Source organism: Cygnus atratus, chromosome 8, assembly GCF_013377495.2.
Source record: "Cygnus atratus isolate AKBS03 ecotype Queensland, Australia chromosome 8, CAtr_DNAZoo_HiC_assembly, whole genome shotgun sequence".
NCBI classification, from domain to species: domain Eukaryota; kingdom Metazoa; phylum Chordata; class Aves; order Anseriformes; family Anatidae; genus Cygnus; species Cygnus atratus.
Window position 1 is genome coordinate 32000981 of NC_066369.1, and position 22348 is coordinate 32023328.

Here is a 22348-nt window from a genome sequence, read left to right on the forward strand (position 1 = left end):
AGGACTTTGACCATGTCAAATTACTGCCTGTACCAGTGAATCTACTGGTTTTCCTCTGCCCATTACTGCAGGGTAATGTTCCACTGTGGGAGGGCATTTAGACCCATCCAGTGAATGAAGGACACCACCAACTTTCTCTATTCCATCCACAGTCGTTTCTACTTGATTTCCACAGATACAAGAGACTTTGATGGTAAGATCACCCTTAGCTGTGGATGTAGGATGAGCAGAGGCAGAACACAGTGTTCATAAGCTGCGGTGCAGTCTCTGCTACGAGTGCTGCTAATTGTACTATTAGTTATGCAGTTTTAAGCGGAGGCACAATCACTCAGTCCACAGCCTTAGCACACAGCGTACGAGCTGGCTGCTTGTGACGGCACCTGGAGGACTTCTGGCCACGTGCAGGCTGTGCTGTAAATCACTGGCCTTGTTTGCTATGCTCAAATTCTCTGAGAGAGCTAAAAATTTGGCATACCATTGATTTAAAGCAACTTTCCATTTATAAAAATGCATGTGGGATGAAGACATTAGAATAATAAATTCTGATGCTTTAAATCTCCATGAACCATTTTATAGCTGGAGCTATTTCACAGCCCTGGGATCTCAGGTGAAGGGAGGAAAAAAAAAATGCCCTGTGCCCAGGCATCCAGCTCAGCTGGGCACGTGAGCCTGACCAAGCACTGGGTTAGCTGCATTAGCTGATCCAAAACCTACCCAGGGTGACAGCCAGCTGCCCCACACAGGATTTTCTCGGGATGAGTGGAGGAGAACAAGCCCTTCCCCACCCATCGCGGTGTCCCCACACCAGCAGCACCCCTCTGGGTGGGGACAGCCACCAAGCAGCTTTTTTTTTTTCTTTTTTTTTCCCCACCTTATCTTATTTTTTTCCGTTACACTGAAGTACTGGGCCAGCTCCTGTGCTGGTGTGGACCTCTCCCCCCAGTTTTATACACATACTGGAGCAGATGTTAGAAGTATTAGTGGAGAGGCACGCTGCAAACAGCTTTATGATGGTGGAACACAGAGCAGTCCAGCTGGGGGAATTTTGGCAGACACAAGCAGGGGGCCCACCTGTACCTGCCCCTCAAGGTCAGCCTGACTTTATGGGTAGGGAGGGAAGACCTGCTTACAGAGACATACGAATCCAGTCAATCCACCTTTGGTTTACTTTGCTTCCAGCCTCATTCTTATCCCTAGTAAATCCAAGCCTCTTCCATAGCAAACCCATCGCGCACCTTTCTGTGCCTCAGCGCATCCACCACAGCCCCCTGGAAGGTCACAGCTGTGGTCATATTTTTTTTTAGGCAGCTCCTCATTTTCTTAATACGAGAGATTTCTAAAGTTAATTATGAAATCTCTAGTATTAAATATTCAGGAACACTTATTTTTGAATACCTCAGGTTTAATTTAGTTTCTCTGAAATTTTAATATCTTGCTTTAATATTTAATGTTGCCCTGACACGAGTATAGAAATTTAAAGTCTATTCTTTGAATGAAACAAATCCTGGATTTTTATATGGAAAAGGATGAGATGGGGAGGTAAGGGAAGGGTCTGTCTTACATGGATGCAACTCTCTGTCCTTTTTTCCTAACAGCCATTGCAATATTTCCAAAAAAAAAAAATCCTTTTTGCACTAGTGCTTTAATGTAGACTCAGGTATGCAAAACATTTTTCTTTCTTCCCTGCTAATTATCAAAGACTGCAGTTGTTCAAAAGCTGGCAGCCTGTTTTGGGTCTTCCGTGCAGCTCACCTATCAGGCAGTACCCGACCCACACTGTGTTTTGCACCATTTGTAGTTAGGTCTGGTGCTGAGGAAACACTCGCGGAGTTTTTGCCAGGGCTGCACAGCACGCAGTAGGCATGCAGGTCTGGGCAGTAGAGTGGGCAGCAGCCTGCGTTGTTTGGATGCTTTGTGGGTGGGAATGGCCGCGTTGTCCTTGCACGCTGCATTTACTGGTTCGGTGCCGAGCAGGTCGGTGCTGCAAGGTAGCTGACGGGGGGGGGGGGGGGGGGGAGGGGGGGGGCAAGTGCTGGGGCACAGCTGTGTGTGTGTGTATGTGTACGTATGGGGCACTGCAGGCGTACTCAGTTCATATGTCAAAGCTAAAGACTTTCTTAGTTATTAAAATCTGACTCAACTCTTTAATGTGTTTTACAGCAGATTACCTTCAAAAGGGAAGCATTACTTTATTTTTTTTTTCTTTCTTTTTTTCCAGGTTAGCTGCCTAATTAACAGGCACCATTAATTTGTGAGCTGCGTTCAAAGTGAAATGAGTAATAGAAGCTTTGTGAAATTTTCTAAGAATCTGCGTTAGAGTCAAGATGTATAAAAGCACTTGGAAAAAAAATCACAAACTGACATGGTTTAGTGTTTAAAAGATATAGGCGAGCCTGTAGCTGGGTGAAAACTGAACTTGTCTTGGAAGAAAAGGCTTCTTTTTGTGGACAGAGTGTGAGACTTGCACAGAGGATTTTGCTGCTGTGTTGTTCAGAAGGCATGGGAAAAACATCAGCTAAAGGTGAACGAGCCAAGTTGCTAGGTGCTGAGTGTCAAAGAGCAAGAAAATAGGTGTGAACATGCAAAATAGCAGCAGGATTATTATCGCAAAGGCTCTCTGTGAAAAAGAACAGGCTATAATAGGGCTGATTTTGAAAAGCAGTTTTGTCCAGTTCTGTGCCTGCAATTTTATATGAACTCATAATGCTGATGCATCTTTATGGCCACATTTTATGCACTTAGGTGATCACCTACCCAGCTTTTACTGCCAATCAGAGAGGTTTCCATGGGCCAGATATCAGGTACCATTATTCACAGAGTGTAATAGCATGCACAAGTAGTCTCACCAAGTTAACTGGACTTGGTGCAAGTACAACTTGGCACGGATGAGGATGTCACACTTACTGCAAGCCTCTGTCTGTGCCGTGTAATTATTTGTGACAACTAGGTTTTATTTTCAGATCTGAGGACACAAAATCAGCTAAAGCCATTTAAAATCACTGGTAAACAACTGCACACACACAGAATGCACGTGGCTTCTTGCAACCAGTTCTCAGCGTTAGCAATAGATGATAAGCATCTCTCTGGCCACATGTTTATCAGTGAAGCCTGGAGAAACATTTGACGGGACTGCTTTGACTACTTTGTGTGCCATAGGCACCTATTTCAGCCCAGACTCTAGGCACAACACCCAAGAGCTCTGCACTCTGACTTTGGGTCCAGGTCTGTGTCAGGCTGGATAACTGGGCGTGGGCATGAGCATCTCAAAGGCGTCACTTCCCACAGTGGGAAAGTGCTCCTCTAGGATCGGGAAGAACTTCGCACGGTGCCTGGAGACACTCATTCTGCAGCTTTTAGGACTCTGAATCTTAGTTTCTGAGAAGTTCCTCAAAAGTGAACTCCAAACCCTTCAAACAGCAACCTCCTGCAGCTGATTCAGAGAGGAGATCAGCTGCAGCCCAGGGCAACCTGGCAGGGAAGCTGGCTCCCGTAATTCACTGCTTGCCCTGGCCCGAAGCCCTCTCCTTTACGCTTGGTTTTGCTCCCTTCACTTTTTCACTGTAGCCTTTCATGTCCTGCTCTAAACAGCACCTTGAGGATCAGAATAAAATTATTCTCTATATAGCCTGAATTGTTGAGTGCTCTCGTTTCTGAGATGTCCCAAGAGAGGTGCAACGAGACCAAGCTGGAGGATGGAGCAGCGCGGTGCTAGGAGAGGGCAGGAAGCTCGGAGCTGCTGTCCACTGCATGAAGAAAAAATGCCAGATGCAATCTTTTATTTAACTAATTGCTATTTAACGTGTGTGTGTGTGTGTGTGTGTGGTTATTTTGTGGGGACGTGCATTCAGTACGGCTAACTGGGTGTTTTCTGGAAGCACCCCACCGATGGGAGGGGAACGGGGGAGCTGAAGGAGCAGCTGTGTGCTGGCTGCGCGCAGCGGGGTGCTCCTGTACAGACAGGCTGGAGGTGGGATAACGGTGAACTTGGCTTTGGGAGCATGGAAAAAGGATCACAATGAAATGTGAGCTGACTTCTATTCTTGCTCCTGTGTCAACTTTGCTAATACAATCTCGGTTCAGGATTTGTCCCTGTGAGAAGACACCTCTATTGGCGAGTCAAGCCAGGTGAATAAGAAACAATTTGAGGCTTGAAGAAGTTAAAAAAGTGAAGACTGCCATGGTGTGATGATGGAAATTCATTAGCTCCTGGCTGAATAAGTACCTACGATTCTCTTTTAATGTAAGAGCTCTGCCAGCTTGCAAAGGAGCAGATGTGCGCACAAGATGGATAGTTTCAAATAGTCAAAATACAGGTTTTTTTCTTTAGCGATTATCTTTTTTCATCTCAAATAAATCCAGATTGTGCATAGTCTGGAAAACAAAACAACAATATTTGGAGAGAGGGAGTGTTTATTTAACAGGTGGCTTATTTAGCAAATGGTTTACTCTTATAAAAATAATATTCCTGTAGTATTCTGCAGCAGTGATTCAGAACATATGAGAGTGGTGAGGCGGTTTTTTGGGTTATTACTTTATGTGGGTTTGGGTTGTTTTAATTAAGAACATCTGCGGGAGCGCTTTGCTAAGTGCATTTGCATATCTGCTGCAGATTCAGGGCTGGGAGCTGTGCCCTGGCGAGCCGTCGCCCCCTGCTCGGAGCAGCGCAGGAGGTGACAGCAGGCGCCTGTGGGCAGGGGACAGCACACTGCTGGGCGAGCCTCCCAGCGCCGGGGGTTAAGCAGAAAAAATCCATCATAGAGATTGCCAGTGGACCATGACAGCCACCCTTAGGCGCAGACCTGACACTGGTATGCTATTGCCGACAAGCAGCAGCTGGTGCTAGGGGGAAAAAGAAGGAAGGGGCTGGGGAAAATAAGGAAGGGGCTGGTGCTGAGCTGCGTGCCTGGTGCCAACCCCTGTCCTGTTGGACAGCGCCTGCCTGGGGCACCAACCTGGGCCGGGCTGAGCCGTCCTTGCCCAAGCACGGCGCCGCTCTTGGCTCCTCAGTCACCCTCACTCAAACCTGTCAGTTCTGGCAAGGGATTTGGTTGTCTGGAGGAAAGTGCATGGCCCCTGCAAAGAGCACTCTGCACAAGCCAGTGCTGTGGCTGGGGAGAACAGCCTGCGGGGTCAGGGCCTTCACCTTCAGACCCCGTAACGGGTCTGCCTTGGTGACAGAGGAGGTGCCATCACATGAAGGAGTGAAAATGTTCAGCTATGGAATAAATGTATATTCTTTATACCTCTTCTAAACTGGGCATGATAGCTGTGCTGCAAGTTGAGCTATTTTAATAATACTCTGTTGAAAAGTAAATGATGATTACACACAGATTTGGCTCGCTACCTCCAGGAGACTTGGCTTTTATTTTAAAATGGTGTCTCTCTGCCTTCAACAAATACAAACCATGGGGTGTTTTTTCTCCTATACTTGTTTTGATCTTACTAACCCTTCCAAACACCAGCTGAGGTGAGCGGCTGGGTGCTACTGAGCAGCTCCACACAGCCCTGGGGAGGGGGCACAGCCTCGGGCCCGCGGGGGGGAGGTCTCTGCCCCTGCACCCTCTGCCTGTGCCGGGGGAAGGCAGGAGTTCTTCCCAAAGAACTTCTGATTTATTGCAACATTAAAGAACTTTTCACGAGTCACAGGTTTTGCTAATAGTGTGAGCATTACCTGTAGGCAAAATGCCTTAATAATCGAAATAATGAACACAATAGTTAGAAGCAATTATTAAACTAACAGCCCATGACAGCTAGCTGTTGTGATTCACTTTAAGACTCCATCCCTGTATTTACCATTACTATTTGCCATTTACCACAACGGTGTCATGTTTTTTGGGTGGGACAGGAATTAGAAATTAAGAACTTGTTTGGGGAGAGGTTTTTCTTTTTGTGCCAGAACTGGCTGACCCCCTTGTTGTCAGTGCTCATAGGAGATCCATGCTAATGCGGATTGTCTTAGATGAAGAGCCTAGCAGTAATAATTGCACATTTCACCATACGCTAAAATAATTACTTTTCACAACCATCAACTTGATGAAGAAACAAGGAAAAAATTGCATTTCAAGACCACAGTTTGTCAGAAAAACAAACACATTTAGACAGTAAGGGACGAGTCCTGTGCCGTCCTGCAGAAGGCAGAGGACCCCAAAGCCTGCCTGTGGGACAAGCCGGGCGGCCAACGCAATGGCCCGCGGGTCGCGCCTCGTCCCCTGCCCAGCCCACCGCCCCAAAACTGCCCAGCAGGCGAGGAGTGCCTACTGGAGCTGTGCCCGATCGCAGCCAGCTCGCTGTGGGGCCGATGTCACCACCTGGGGACCAGGCACAGGCGCAGCGGGCACGGCAGGGCTGCAGGGATATAATCTATATTTAGGTGAATGAATCTATATTTAGGTGAAAAGAGCTCAGAGCCTAATCACTTGGGAAGTTTTCTACACCAAATGCCAGCAGACCCTCCTCCTCCTCCTCTGCCGAGGGGAAGCAGGTGCTTTCTGCAGCAGTGGGCCTGATCTGTGACCTTCACATGTTTAAAGCATTTCAGAAGTATTTCGGTCAAAAACTCTCTGCTCCTTTCTGTTCATTAACCTTTACTGGAGTGCTAATTCTGCATTCGAATCAAAGGTCAAAGCCCTCAGCCAAGGTTTTTCAGAAGAGCCAGGCACCTTCTGGCAGACCCTCTGGCGAGAGCCATCACAAGGGCAGAGCTCAGCGGTGCCTCGCAGCCACCGTGCCACCGCCGTGCTTCCCGAGGGCCTGATGTGAAGTCTGGCCTGGGAGCAGCTGCTCGGGGAGCCAAGATGCTAGGGGTGACTAACTTTCTGAAATTAATTTTAAAAATGTACTCTCTTACATTATGGTCTGTTGCAAAAAGGTGCTTAAGGCACTGAAACAAAGGCTGAAACACTTATTCAGACTCCCCCGTCAGAAGTGACACCCTGTCTAAGCTCAGGCGTGTTTTCCACCAGGCATTTCATCTGCAGGGGAGGCAGAGCTGCACCCACACCCGCCTGCGGTGCCGCAGCCACACAGAGCTACGCTCGGATGAAGACTAGGATACTGCACCCCGTGCTGGTGCCAGCAGCGCTTACGTGCCCAGCGTAGGGAGCAGGGTTTGGCTGAGTCAGGTAAACACCACTGAGCTTTGTGTGTTAAACCAGACCTGTTAGAGAAACACGAGGTGTTTCCTCATCCCAGCCACCTGCCAACAGCGAGGAGCTGAAAGGACAGCGGCGGAGGGGAAGCGGCGCCCTGCACCCTGTGCGTGGCCGCGGCAGCAGTTCTGGGAGTCAGCTAACGCAGGAAACAAGCGCTGATGAGATGAGGCACACGAGCAGCAGAGCAGCACGCGACTTGTACCTTTGCTTTAAAAAAGAGGAAACAACAACACATGGAAGGGCTTTTGGTGCTGGATGCCTCAGCAGTGCAGTGGGGCTGGGCTGGGCTGGAAAGGGCAAAACACTTTGCTGGTATGTTATTGTCACGACATTTACATTTGAAGCCTTTGGAACTAAACCAGGCTTGGTTGGAAAAGGCTTTTTTAGGGATACCTGGAGGGAGGTGGGGTGGGACCATTACTCTCTTTAATTGGGCTTGTTGCTCACCTACAGCTACAGCACACGGCTGCGTCTTCAGCTGCTTCAAAAGCTTTACTCAAACATCCTGTAAAAATTGCCCCGAATTGTGCCTGTGGGGAAGGGGCCACATCCCAGGAGCAGCACCAGGCGTTCTGTCCTTTTGCTACCAATAAGCACTGGGTGAAAAGGATATGTGTACATGCCTTGATGAAAGTAATTAGAAACGATTCAGAGGAACTCAGGATCCTTAACACTAAATCCCTTTTGTACAGAAAATAGTGGCAAACGAGATCTGTTTCTTTCCCAGCCCAAGCTCTCAGGCTTTTTAAAAGCCTGGGGGAAGTGAGTTTGCAGTAGCTTACTCTGAAGTTAACTTTTTTTCTTATTGTAATAGATGTAAAAAGGTCAAAGTTAATGAAGAAAATAGTGAATTTGAAGTTCCGTGGAAGAACAACCCAGTGCTTTTAGCAATTCACTTAAATGAGAGAGGAAAACCAGTTCCTTTAACATTTTAAAGCTTTCGTAGCCTAATGAACCATGCTACCTCCCGTAGCTTCTACAGAGCCGAAATTTCCGCGAGAAGCTGTCTCATTAGCATTGAGTGGGAGCAGCCTGCCCAGCTCGCTGCGGCTCCCCAGGACACTTCACCTCTCGCGCCCGCACGCCCCAACGGAGTACTGCTGCCCGAAGCGATGCGTCAGAAACGCTAAACACATCTAAATGACTACACCTTCGGACCCAGATTAAGCTCCCTGTCGATGAGAAAAGTGTACTTTCGCATAAGGAGGAAAAAAAAAGGCGGGTTGGGGGAGGAGAGAAATGAGCCTGCCATCTTGCCATTAGACACATACCAGAAAACAAGGCTGCTGCTGCTAAATGATATCTTTAAGGTTTATTCTCACTTGTGGTTCACATTTAAGTTGCTGTCGCTGAGGTTAATGGGAGTTATGTGCTTATGACTGTAATGGTTTTGATAAGTGGAAAAGCTGATGTTATTGCACATAAATCGCATCATGTAATGTGCGAATTGTGTTTTGGTTTTGGCTGAAAAATAATAAAGAGAAGGATGGATGTGCATTAGGAGAGAAGAGATTTTGCCCTCTAGATACCAAATATAATATATATCATCATTACAGGCATTTTTTTATCTGGCAGCATAAAAAAAAATGTTTGGAGGAATAATGAATACTTTCATATTTGGAAGATACGAGGGGAAATTCCTGTGGCCGTAGTGGCAGCAGCAGTATGATACTGACTCCCTCTCACCTTCCTCCAATTTTAAATTTTGAGAAATGTAATTTACTCTGCTAATGGGGGATCAGGTTTAACTGGCAGCCACAGAGGCTGTGCGGGGAGCTACGAGACAATGAAAGCGACTCTAAGTGAAATGACTTTCAGCTGTGTTATTCTGCTCTACTGTCTGCGGTTCGGTTCAGAGTTCCTCACGTCAGAGAGTGCCCTGGTGTGCCCGAGTGGCAGCAAGAACAGGTCCCTGCACTCCTCCCGCCACAGGGACGGCGGCTGGCATACACTGATGGGAGCCCCACGGGATAATTCTGGTGGCCCAGCTGCGGGGACACGAGGCAGAGACGGGGCAGGGGACGCTGGCATCAGCCTGAGGGCCTGAGGGTCTGCGGCCCGCAGCTTGTCCTGCCGTGCAGACTCACGGCCCTCCAGGCGACCAGAAAGCTTCACGCCTTTAAAACACAAATGACTGAAAACTAAGTTTCCGGGATGTGACAAGTATGCTGATCTCCACTTTCCTAGCACAGGGATTTTCTGATATAAAGAAACCTTTGAGCTCTCCAAGAATTAGGCAGAAAGTTGGCAGAAAGTGGTAGGAGCAAACAGGTATTTGCTCGGTGCTGTCAGTGCCCTGGTGAGGGACGTTTTTGGAACAGCAGTCACCCAGAGCCCTGCCAGGCTGTCCCAAGACCCTTCTGCAGCAGCCTGGGCTGTGTCCCGGTGTGCCACGGCCCTTCCTGACCGCTGGGTAAGATCCCTCCCTTGCCTCAGCAGGGAAGGAGCGACCCAAAAGCGGAGCCAGCCCAGCCTACGCGTGCTCACTGCACCCGTGCGTGTGCAGCGCGTGTTGGTCTTGGCTGAAAAAGTCAACTCCCAGAGTAAACTCCTCCCTTCAATTTTTTATCTATTAATCTATTAAGGCTGAATGAAGATTTTCTATTTCTTGTTTTTACAGATTTTTTTTGTAACAATTTGTTGTTTAAAAGAGTTTCCTGTTTTGTGTTGGGGGGGCTATGGGTGCGCTGGCACGTGGGTACGCTGGGTTCCCACAGGTCCCTGCTAACGGGGGGTGCTCGGGAACATCTGGCTGCCTTCGGGGCTCAGGTCACTGCGGCAGCCAGCTGGGGCTGTGAGTCAGGGTCCCATCAGCCGTCCTCTTCCCCTAACTCCTGGGGCCATTCCACTGCTGCTGGAGCCCGCGATCGCATCTTGCCATCTGATGGCTGAGCCCGAACTGAGGCCAAGACAGGAGGGAGAAAGGTAGAAAGCTCTGGAGGCGAGGCTGAGCAGGGACAGAGCAGGAGGACAGGCGGGGATGGGCAGTGCAGTGTCCCCAAGGGCAGGAGGTGGAGGGAAGGAGAAGGCGCCCAGCTGGGAAGGTGGCTGCACGCTGAGAGCGAGCGAGCTCTTGGGCCCTGTGACCGCACGCTGGGGGTCTCAGCCCCGGGGCTGCCCCTGGCCCAGCCTGGTGCTGGCACAGCTCCGAAAAGGGGCCTGTGCACTGCGTGGGCTAAAGCTAAAACTTCATTCTTTTCCTAAACTTCCTCACATATGTCAGTTTATGCAAGAATTTTAAAATTAGTTAAGATTCTTTTAAAAGAAACTGAATGTTCTTCTTCACTTTTTTTCCTTTTTTTTTTTTTTTTTGGAAAGAAACAAAACCTCCTATGGCAGGCTATGAAATATGGATTATTTACCTCCAGACTGGGCACAAAGCTGATCCAATCTCAGAAGTAAATGCATATCTAGTCTTTAAGGCATATTGTTTATCCATGTAAATACATATTTTGGTATACACATTCTTTATAACACAGTTATGTGGAATAAGCAGAGATTTTGGTAGGCGTAACATTTACCATTGTTGGTCTAGAATGCTAACTCTGAAAATGTGCAAAAAAGCAGCTTTTCCTGGTGATGGTTTTTAACACTCCTGTATCTTAAAAACAGCACAGTTTCTAAAAAAAATATATATATTGAAAAGTTTAAAAAAAGCTGTTTAGCTATGAGGAGTATATTTCCTGCCAAGTTATAAACCCTTGAGAAACTGCATTTGTTCAAGAAGTTGTGAGACACCCTTTAATTCAGTATCAGTATAATCATGATCAGCAACGGTATAATTAGAGCATCATTGCTTCTGTGTACGTCACCAATGCAATTGTAATTAGCAGACCTGAGTTATTGCATGAGTAGGAACTTACGGTGTTACAGACTTCGGGGTTTCCAATGTGGACAACGATCTTAATATAAATATTCAGTTATACTGCTTGGAGCTAAGCCATTTATTTTTCACGTTTTAAAGGTGGGAATAAATATAATAATATTTGACCAACAGATATGAACAGTATGGGTTAACCATTTGAAGAAGCGTAGAACATACCGTCAAACAGTCGCCTAAAGCAAACGCACCCCACAAACTAAAGGGTGAATGGATTTTGTCAAATGCTGTTGAGTTCAATTGGCAGCAGTCTGCACAGTCTGCGTTGGAAGAATGTCCCAGTAAGTCCCAAACTGCACAATTACCGGTTTACCGCAAGGAACAGGTTAACCGAGGAGCCAAGTTTCTTTATTCAATCAATACTGCCTATAGCTCCGATCCTGCAAAAAATCAAGGCTGCTTATCTTCATGTACCACGCCCTTTGAATTAATCGGTGCATAAAGGTAAGCGCCTCTGCCTCTGTGGGGGGCCGCAGGACGGGGCAGTCGGCTCCTGCCGAGCAGCCTGCAGAGCCCAGCCCCGTGGCACCGAGGCACACGGGGCGCCTGCGCGAGCCTGAGTGCACGGGGCTGAGCGGGTGGGTGCGCACATGTCCGCTGCTGAACACGCAGATCTGACTGGTGTTTAAGAACCTATCTTATCTAAGAAAATGCTAAATGCTATTGGCACCTAGGAATATTTGTATATATACTTTTTTTCTTTTTGGACTTGACAACAATCATGTCCCCACAAATTTAAGTGAAAATTCAGAGGTGGGACCAAATGCCTTGTCCATGTTACCCAGTGGCTCTGTGTCTGCTAACAGTCAATACCTCATTCCTCATTTTCTTCACATTTGATAAAGCTGCTGTTCATTCTATTCTGTTACTGGAATTGTCAGGTTTCAGATATTAGGAATCACTGAAATGAAATATATAATTGAAATATATAATTTGATCCAGCCCCAGAATACAAACATCTCTCAGTTTTACATGAGACGCAGCATACGAGTTGGGTTACTTGTACCCCTTTTTCTTTCTTCATAAAACTGTACTGACATGATATCTGCAGCACCTCTGTTTCTTATGAAGGGATTCTAAAACATAGCACTTTAAAGCTGCAATACAAGGGAAATCAGAATATCAGGACTGTGTATAGTATAATTTGAATTGGTTTTATGCCATTTCCTTAAAGAATTAATTTTGCCACGTTATTCAAGGCTTTTTAAAAAATGCCACATTTCTCAAAATAGTAACTGCTCAGCACACAGCTGCAAATGATATAATAGAAATAGTACAACCTGTCACTGAACAAAAGCAGAGTGACCTAGGACAAATTATTGCCATATTTTGGAGTCAGCATATTTCACTTTATACCCTGCATCTGAGCTAATCAGTAACAACAACAGGTTCACCACATATTCGAACTACCTTTTAGCATGGGACAGTATATATACTGAGTCTAAGCAAACTCACAGTTTGTCTTTTCAGAAAGTGGGATGTTTGTAAACTTGATTTGGAACTGCTGCATATGCACAGTACTCATCTGGTATTGCTAGCCACAAAGCCTTATTGTTAGGAGAAAGAATGTCATATTTATAATAATTGTGTCACCTATTAGAGTTCACATACAGAACAGGGAAATAATAATGTAGATAATGGTTTTATTATTGTTGTCAATAGGAGATCTTGTATTCAAAGGCTGCTGGACACAGTCATGTCCCAGCAATTTACATGGATGGCATTTTTAAATTCAGCTGTAAACTGTGAGCAACATTTTGCAATGATGCAGTATGGGGCTGCTTAGAAAAAATAGTAATGTTATTTGCTATTTTGAAACTTGATCCTTCATTGAGGTTAATGAGAGTCTTATCTTGATAGACTGCAGTCCTAGGAAATCGTGTACGAGAACTAAACTGCTGTGGTAAGCTATTTGTACAGTATTAGTATGTCAGTAATGAAGTCCTGTCTGTAAAGATGCATCATTGACGGCAGCATGCAATTCAGTACAATTATTAGAGCAACCTTGTTTTAATATATATATGTATTTTATATATATATTATATATATATAAAATTCTGCTTGATACTTTATGTATTTTCAGATCTCTAATATTTAAAAGCATCCTTTATCATTGCTAAATTAGCCAAACCAGTATAAAATTAAGTGCAAGAAAAATACCAATTCACATAGGTTTTTTTTTGTGCCAGTAATATAAAAGGGACGATTCAGTTTCTCGCATTTACAGCCATTTAAGAATCCTGATTTAGAATGACTAAGAGAAACCTTCTTACATTCAAAAGACATCTCAAAATAATTTGTGTTCTCTTTTGTAATGGGAAAACTAGTTTTTTACAGAGATCATCTACTGCTTAGTAGATGGGAAAAAAATAAAAGGAATTGGTGCTATCCTTCACTGATTGCCTAAAAATATACATCTGAAGCAGTTCCATTACCCACTGGAGATGGGAGAGGAGGTTTTTCTTTCTAGTCAATAGCACCTTCATCCTCAGTTAGAGATTTGTTATGCTCAAAAGGATGCTTTAGCATTTCCCAAAACACATTCCAAATTTGTTGGAGTGGAAGAGGAAAGTAGTGTTTTATGAAGGCACACCCATGCTGAATTTGCAGGAAAAAAGGAAGAAAACAAAAAGCAGTACTGCACAATGCAGTTATAATACAAGGCTCATTCTTGAAACCTGAATATCATGCTGGAAGAAAATCTAGATATGTGTAATATTTTGAAGAGATATTTTGAAGGCAATATTGATTTTTTTTTTATCAAAAGAAAAAAAAAAGTTTCTGTGTAAATGTGGATAGAATGTTTTTAAGAAGGGTACTGAATGTTGTATTGCAGCCTTAAAGAAGCACATTTTTACTGCAATATTCTTTTTCTTTTTTTTCTTTTTTTTGTAAACTACGGTCTGCAACTCAGCAGACCATGACTGAATGCTTTTGAAAACTTGTAGATTACAAACATGAAATCACAATTAATATCCTCTAAAAGTAATTTCAGAGCTTTCACGTCTTAAAAAAGGACAATGTGTACTGCTTCACAAGGTAATGCAGCTAATCAAAAAAGGAGTAGAATTAAAGTATTTACATAATGAGCAATTCTACAGAAGGCGATCATCCCCACGTAAGCACTGCTGATTATATCCCACGCTGCTTTTAACAAACTCTACCAGATTGGATCCAGTCATCAGCACTTTCAGAGAATCCTTAAAAGCCTTTTAGGGTTCTTTACATTTAGTGCAGAATGATGTTCTTCAGGTAGAATATGCTGGTGAGAGAGGACAGTGTCAACACAAGGTACCAGCAGGAGAACAGGACTTCGGCATCACCGGTGATCCCATACTGGGCTGTACTGGGAGCTGCAAAAAGAAAAGAAAAGGGTTAAGGGAAAATTCCTACTCCTAAACCCCAAATACTTATAATTCAGTACTTCCTCTACAATGACATATAAAGCAGCAAAAGCTTTCTTCTGAAAACAGGAGAAAATGCTGCAAAAGTAGACAACCCTCCCGCGACAATGCTCACTGACTATTACTTGTTGTGTTAAAGAGCACAAACCATTATTAATGCAAACATTTTAAAATGTGAGTACTTAACATTAGATGAGTGCTTCATGTTTAAACATCTGAATAATTTATCTGTTTTTAAGTTACTGAGCATTAAATCTCCACTGAAATCAATGAGAGGTGAATATATTTAGCTCTGTTGGAAAACAACTTGTTTTCTACTTAACTTTTGGAGCCAAAGTTTGAAAGTTTTGCTTAGCCAAAGAGATGCACATTTATTGTCAGTCTCTGATGAAGCTGTATTTACTTGCTTTAATACAATGCCTCTCTCAAATTCCTAATTAAGTATTACAGTAAATGCATGCACAAGAGTTAAAATACAAGAAAACAGTGAGGAGACAACCATCTGCAGCCACTGTGAGCAGCCGGTCTGCTGGCCCTTCTGGGCAGCACAGGAGAGGACTCACGCAGAAACCGATGGTTTTGTTCTTGTGAAATACAAGACGGCAGAAAAGAAAAGGGACGGGTAAGCCATCCTGCCCAGAGCCCGGGAGCACTACGTTACCTCTACCACTCATCCACCTTCTGTCTAGCCCTAAAGCCTGCAGACGCGCCCGGCACCCAGGGCTGTACAACCCCACATGGCTGCAAGCCCAGGGAGGTGAAGGAGCTGCCGGGGTGCTGTGGGTGCTGAGAGCACCCCTTGAGGAGTGCCCGCAACCTGCAGCCGTACCGCCATGCACCGCCATGTACTGCCACGCTTCCCCGGCCCGGCACGGCCCGCAGCCCTCCTGCAGGCTGACGGAGGCTGTGCCGCCCCGCAGGCCGCATGGGCCGAGGCTCAGCACCGCCGCCTGGTCTGGCCCTGGTTTTGTGAATCACGAATGGGGAGCACAAGCATGAATGTTTTCTCTGGAGCTTGCTGTACTGTTACGGATTCTGGGGCTACCAGCCTGATCTTACACTCAGGTCAGATGTTCCAGCAAAATAGGAGGGGCTCTGCAGTTTTTCAGAAATGGTGGTGTCTGCCGCCATCAGCCGTTACATCAGGCTCTGTCCCAGCCCTCGGTGTTGCTCAGCAACATTTCAAGATGTCTCCAGCTAGGTCAGAAGAATGTTACAGAAGACAAGCACCAGAGGCATGCAGTGGAAACAACCAGGACTATGCAAGCGCTTAATGCAGGAGGAGGTGAGAAGGAACGGTGGTCCACAAGACCCCGACCTCTTACAGTCGTCCACAGCATCCCGTGCTCTTTGGTTGAGTGCTGGTATCAGTTTCTGCTCTCCAGTCTGATATACTATGTGCTATTCTAAAATACAAAAGCTGTGCATGTCTTGTGTTGAGTACCACTTGTACGAGCAGACATTGGTTATGTAGGTGGCACTTTACTTAGATCCGAGCCGCAGAATTTGCATCTTTGACTAACCAGAACTCCACATTTTTGTCCAGCAAGTGGCAAGGACCCCGTGTAGCTGCGGGACCAGACTCTGGGCGATGGCATGAGGTTGCTCATGCCCCGAGAGATGTGCCCAGAGCCAGAGGGTGCTGCCAAGGGGAGAACTCGCACTGGTTCTGGTGAAGGAAATTCTGGTGTTTATTTATTTCATGGAATTAAATTGACCCAATGCCTGACTGGAACTGGATAGAAAATTGCTTGTGGATGCTGAACTCAAGCAAGAGTGAGCCAGCTTGGTGCCCCCATCCTGGTAATAAAAAACAAAACAACAACAACAACAAAAAAACACAACCAAATTAGTTCTTGCTTTTAGAGTTTCCTCTTCAGTCAGTTTAATGACTTGCAACCATGACTAACTACAGGACCAGGCACTCCCTTCCCTTCTCATTCAAAAGGCTCTGTCTGTGATAAAGCAGCATGACAAGCCAACATTTAATGTATTAGAAAAAAACATTTGATGTATTAGAAAAACCATGATAGCAAGCTCAAGCATAGTGGAGGTGGTATTTTGTTTTAGCATATTAAAAGAGTTTCCCCAAAGTAAAGATAATTTGAACTTCAGTGGCTCTAAAAGGCAGTGGAAAATTATGTAAATCTGATTTCCTGCATACGAACCACCACTATCTTTGTAAAGCTTATTAAATCATATCTGTATTGTTTCAGCACAAAAGTGTTAGGTGAATTAATGGGGAAAAACACATATACTTGTGTAAATAATAGAAAAGAATTATGTCTCCCAAAGCTGACAAACCAGAAGAACTTGATGTGATAGAAAACTGAAGGAGAAGGAAATCTGGAGAAGTGTAAGGGACTGAATTTGAATACACGGCAGGGGGGGCTGCATTCCCATGGGGAACCCCAAGCCAGTGCTCCTGTGCCAGCTCACAGGGACTGGTGCTGGGAAAGAGATGAAGCCAACACTTAAAATTATTCCCCAACCCTTCCAATACCTGTTCCATTTCTTCACATTTTTTAAGGAGGGCAAGCTGGTGTAAGCCTGCTGTCATTAGGCGCTGCCAATAATTATCCAATGGATAAAGTTTTACTTAGAGTTGCAGTGGTATTCAGTGTAGAAAAACAAAACCAAACGAGCTATTCACGTTTGGGCCATGAAGGCCTGAAGAGTCCCCCAAGGGCAGTGCTCTCACTGTGGAATGTCCCCAAATCCATGCCATGCCTACAGGCAATCTGACTAGCAATTGGCCTTGCGGGCTGTTTTTTGGACCTGCATACCACAGGAGAGACTGGCAGACTCAAAAAGCCAGGCCATTTTTCTTCACCCACCAAACTGGAACTGGCAGCTGGAAAACACTTGAAGTATAACTGCAAAGGACCAGAAGCACAGCATGTACATTACAGTGCGATGCTTCAGCCCTCTAATTCAGCTGTCAGTGGAGACAGCCTGGCGCTGCTGGGTGTGCTCTAAGAGGCTGCTTTGCAGCTCCGGGCCGGATGGCAGCACCCCTGCAGGGCTGCGCCAGCCACGGGACCCCTGCGTGGCCAGCTGGGGAGCGCCCGGCTGCTGGGGTGCCACCGATGGAGAGCACAGCTTTGGAAATCCTGCCAGGCCATCGTGCATCTCCACTTTAACGTGGCTTCTGGGAATCTCCAAGTGTTTCTGGGCTGCTAAGCGAATTTATAAGCAGATGCCTGCCTCTCACTGCTGGTGCCAAATGGATTGCATCAATTACAATGTCATAGTAAGTATGCTATGGCATACAGTTTAAAATGGCATGCTTGGCTCATAAAAATTCCTGAATATGTAACAAGTTTCCGCAGTTCTTTACTTTCTCACCTTGGTATTTTGATTAACTTTTCCTGTGTCATTCTGATTGTTTTGGTGGCAAAAGAAATTTGTGTTCCCAAATATTAATACAATTTTGTAGATCTCTTGTGATGTGTTACAAACTTTGTAAAGAAAACAAAATTACTTTTAAAATTTAAAAATCCTTGATATGATCTGCCTAGCCATTCATCTAGAATGAATAATCTTTTTTGATAAGTAAAAAAAAGTCCTTGCTTTCATTATCAAGCTATGCAGTGCTAGGCAAGGTCATCTTGGACTTGAACTGGTTAATTTTCATCCTTTTTTTTTAAATTAGGGATCTCTGTGTCACTCTAAAAAAAAGTTAGTTTAGAAATGAGCAAAAAGGCTTAAGTGTTTGAAAATAGCACAAAACTCACAGCTTCTTTTTTCCCATTAAGATCTTGTCATTGAGCATTTTTTTATGCACACACACACGCGCATATTTGCAGTCTTTATACTTCTACAGTGAAATAGTGCTAGAGGTATGTATGATTCGTCATTAAATAAAAGCATGGATTATTGGACTCCCTCATTACATCTGCAGCTATCCTAGGCACTTCCATAATTCCTACTACCACTATAATGGTGCACTCTGTTTATAACTGATTTCACAGCCTATGAAGCTCCAGAGCACAGAGCAAGTAGAAGGACAGCAGTTGGTCTGCAGAGGATTATTGCTCTGTCTGAAGACTCTTTCAGAACAACATCCTGGTATCTGTCTCCAATAGAAACCAAGGTCAGATTATTTGCTCCCCTTGTGCTGATCTGGCAGCGCAAATTCTGCTCTAATCTGTGGTAGAAGTACCATAAAAACAAGTGAATTTTCATCTAGGAGAAGATTAAAATGAGCTTGACGAAAAGTCTGGTGTTTGGGAATATAATGTGATCCAGTGTTTGTAAGATGCAATAAATTTAAAACATATTTGCTTCAGTCATTGAGGGATAGTAATTTATTTTATTGTTAAATTAATCAAAGATAATTTTCCAGATTCCTTGTTCAGGAACTCTGAGCTGAATTTTCAGACCAGCCCCATCATGCTTTTCCCACACTACTCTCCTAATCTGGAAAAGACACACAGCATGTGGGGGGTGGCTTCACCTCTGCCCTGCAGATTTCCCCTTCAGGCTGCCTTCGTCCTGTGGCTCTCCCAGGACTCTCAACAGCAGCCATACTGCTCAGTGTCCCCAGGAGCATCGCCTGGTGGCTCTGGGCTGTGCTGCTGCACTGTCCCGCGGGAGTGCTGCCGGGAGCTGGGCAATGGCTGGGGCTGCAGGAACCCGTGCATGCCAAGAGCAGCCCTCGATATCTGCACACAGCCATGGGCTGCAGAAACTGGTTTAGTGTGCACGTATTGCAGTGGGTCCTTAGAGCACCTTTGGGCCCTTAGTACACGAAAATAGTCCTTAGACCTGTGCAAGCAGCCAGTCCAGTTACAGCAGGAACAGAGACAAATGGAGAAAGCTTCTGCTCTCGCCTCCCCTTGCTTTGTAATTCCCTGTGCTATCAGCACTGCTCAATAAAGTGTCTCCATTCTCAGTGCTGACTGACCTGCACCAAACGCCCCGCGGGAGGCAAGGCCCCTGCCAGCCCAGCCCTGGCCATGCCCTCCGCTGGCCCCGCAGCGCAACCACCACAGCGCCCGCCCAAGTGCACACACTCCTTCCTCCTAAGTTACTGGTTATTCCATGTCATCCTAGTGGTTTATAACACTTAGCAGTGGTGAAAATGTTTAAGCGTACTCTTCACCCAGATAGGATTATATTCCGACATCTCTCCTGGTAGTGAATAAAAAAGAGCAAAGTAATATTATATCACTATCACTAATTAACACAAGAGATTAGGAAAAGTACTATGCTGATATGTGTAAACCAACATTTGCTAACACCAAGGACTGCATTAACCAGAAATAATTATAAGCTTTAATTGTGATCCCTTGTAGACAAAAGCATGGACCTCTTTGGGTTGTCTGAATAAATAAGAGTAATTCTGTTAAATGGATTATGCGCAGAGAAGTTAATAAGCATTTCATTTAACTATATTCAGGTTAATGATTTATTATAGGAAAGCCTTAATAGTTTGCATGCAGAAAGCCTTAATGGTTTGCATGCAAAATTTCAAATATACTGAGAAGACAGGGATAAGCTAACTCAAGGTCAAAGCAGTACGAAAAAGACGAAGAAGTCTGGGCTGTCAAAAATGTTTTTTTAAAAGAGAAGATTGTAAGATAATGGGACTCTGAAGGCTCACTTGAGTCCCACAGATAACATCTCTAAATATTGTGACACTTGAAGTTAGTTGAGGATTTATGGCTTTGGAGGAGAAGGCCGGCAGTCTATAAAAGACTGAATTAGAAAGCAATGACTTGTGATAGGAGAGGTAATCTGCTCGGAGAGTCCAAGAGCAGGCACATGAGTGTTTTGGCCAAAGGAATGTTTGTCAGAAGAGAAACTCAGCTCTGCGCCTTGCAGGCCAGACAGCATTACAGGAAGCTTGACCTTGGGAGAAGAAAACCTGAGAGTTGTGTATAGCAATGAATCAGAGAGGACACCGATTTGTCTAGTCTTATGCAAATGCAATCATTCTCGAGGCAGGAAATCTACAGTGATGGAAAATTCACTGGCTAAGTTAAATTGATAAATCTGAACCTTTCAAAGTATCTGCCAGATGGAGACTTTGATTAAACAGAGCTTTGACCACAATGATACTGCTTGGAAAATGCTGGTAATTTAGGAAAGTTGAACAGCATTCAGCCCGTGTCTGTGGTGGCTGGGGGCTGGAGGTGATGACTCAGAAGGTCCAATCCAGTCTGATGTTCTCGTGTCCCTGCTATGAGTCACTGAAATTCATTTCGATGAGAGAGGAACAAACCGTACAGCACAGGCCGAAATCCCCAGAACGCATTTGAAATGCAAAATGCTTATATTTTAAATAAAGGCATACATTTGCAAGAGATTATTTTATAAATGATGTATGGTCAAAATGTTTTGCTTATCACAGTGATGGAAGTCAAGAGAAGAAATCAGCGAAGAGCTGTGCAGCCCTACCCCTCAGAGAAGTGAAAAACATGTCACGTAATGGCTCACGGCGCCTGACAAACATCATTACTGGGCACGACAGACTGCGAGACGAGGTGGCTCCACTCTGCTGGGCGTGTTCCTGCCTACACGCAGCGGTCACTTGTCTCCTCAGTTCTTGCTTACAAAGCCATAGGGACAAGGGTGATGCCAGGAACAGGGAGGAAGGTGCTGGGGATTGCACCTCCCTGCAGCCTATCTACATCGGACACACTGCTCTGCTCTAGGGAGTAGCCACCTTCCACCTTTGGCTCTCTGTTAACACCCGAACAGCCATTCTCCAGGTCAAGGGGTATAATTTTGGGTAGAATTTCATCTTCTTATATTTTGTAGGCAGGAGTCACTTAGCACTGCTGAGACAAATACATCCGAGAATACTTGAGAAATGAGGCAGGCAATATTGCACAAGTTGCCTATCAGCTAACTATGCCTGGATGGATTTACTCAACTTCTTCAGATTCTTCTGACACAGAGCTGTGAGGACAAAGACTGTGAGAGCCTGAACAGAGTGGCTTTGTCATTCTCTGAAATGTGAATGTTGGCGGAAAGATTCAGAAGCTGAACCCCAAAGAGACCGAGAGGATTGATAATGATAGCAGTTGTCAGGTCCTATTCATTCACATTGCACACAAAGCTGCTGTGAGATGAAGAAATGGTAAAAATGAATGGCTTATACTGATTTGTTCCTTATTTTTAATTTAAATGAATAATGTAGCATTTTTGTGTTTTTAGATAGGAATACAAAGAATACAAGATTACTGCTCTAACTGTGGAAGTAGAAAACAACTCTTTGTTGCAGTAAAATATTAAAGCTTAGTATGGTAAATGCTTGGGATAAATATGCCACCAGCGATGTTTTAAAATGAAATATTACCCCTGTGTATGTTTGCATGTATCTTAGTGAATACACAGAAAATAAGAATTTAGGATTTCCTGTTTCAGTCATAAGGACCCCATTTGCAATATGCTCTGTATCTAATTTGATCCTGGTACTTGATACTGCTTCTGACTGAGTTCAAATATAAAATGCTATATTTACAGGGCTAAAAAGAAAGGGGAATAATCAAAGCATGGCAATTAGCTCAGCGATTTGTCATTGTAACTTCATCAGTGAGGGGATCTTTGCCTGGGAATTTGGGTTCCCTGGCTGCGGAGAGCCACGTCCGTGGGGCAGCAGCCAGGTGTGATCTCAGGTGTGATCCCCTCCCTGTCCTCTGGGACAGGCAGAGCTGCCCCTCCCAGCACTCCCACTCAGATACCCACAAATAATTCACGCTAGATGTTGTCAGTAGTGAAGTACTAACCTTAAAGCAGCTAAAAAATATACGCAGTAATATAAAATTTAAGCAAGATGGCTTTTGCTTGCTCATTAATGGGCTGGGGCATGCCTGACACATTTTGCAGTTGTTAAAACTGCACCTCCTTAGTGAACACTTAACAGCTGCGTTTCATTAAGGTGATAGAGAAAGCAAAACCAT

At 44.9% G+C, this 22348-nt stretch overlaps 1 protein-coding gene across 3 annotated transcripts in view; it reads right to left on the minus strand.

Moving 5' to 3' along the window:
• Positions 1 to 11066: 11066 nt before the first annotated feature.
• The window catches only part of NEGR1 (neuronal growth regulator 1), a 254849-nt gene continuing 243567 nt past the window's right edge, over positions 11067 to 22348 (minus strand). For all 3 annotated transcript variants that reach the window (XR_004781418.2, XM_035564421.2, XM_035564420.2), the window contains one exon: positions 11067 to 14384. Coding sequence is in view for 2 of the 3 variants with exons in the window: in XM_035564421.2 (XP_035420314.2) it covers positions 14260 to 14384 (125 nt within the window). In the remaining variant the exon portion in view is untranslated. The remainder of the gene's footprint in view (positions 14385 to 22348) is intronic.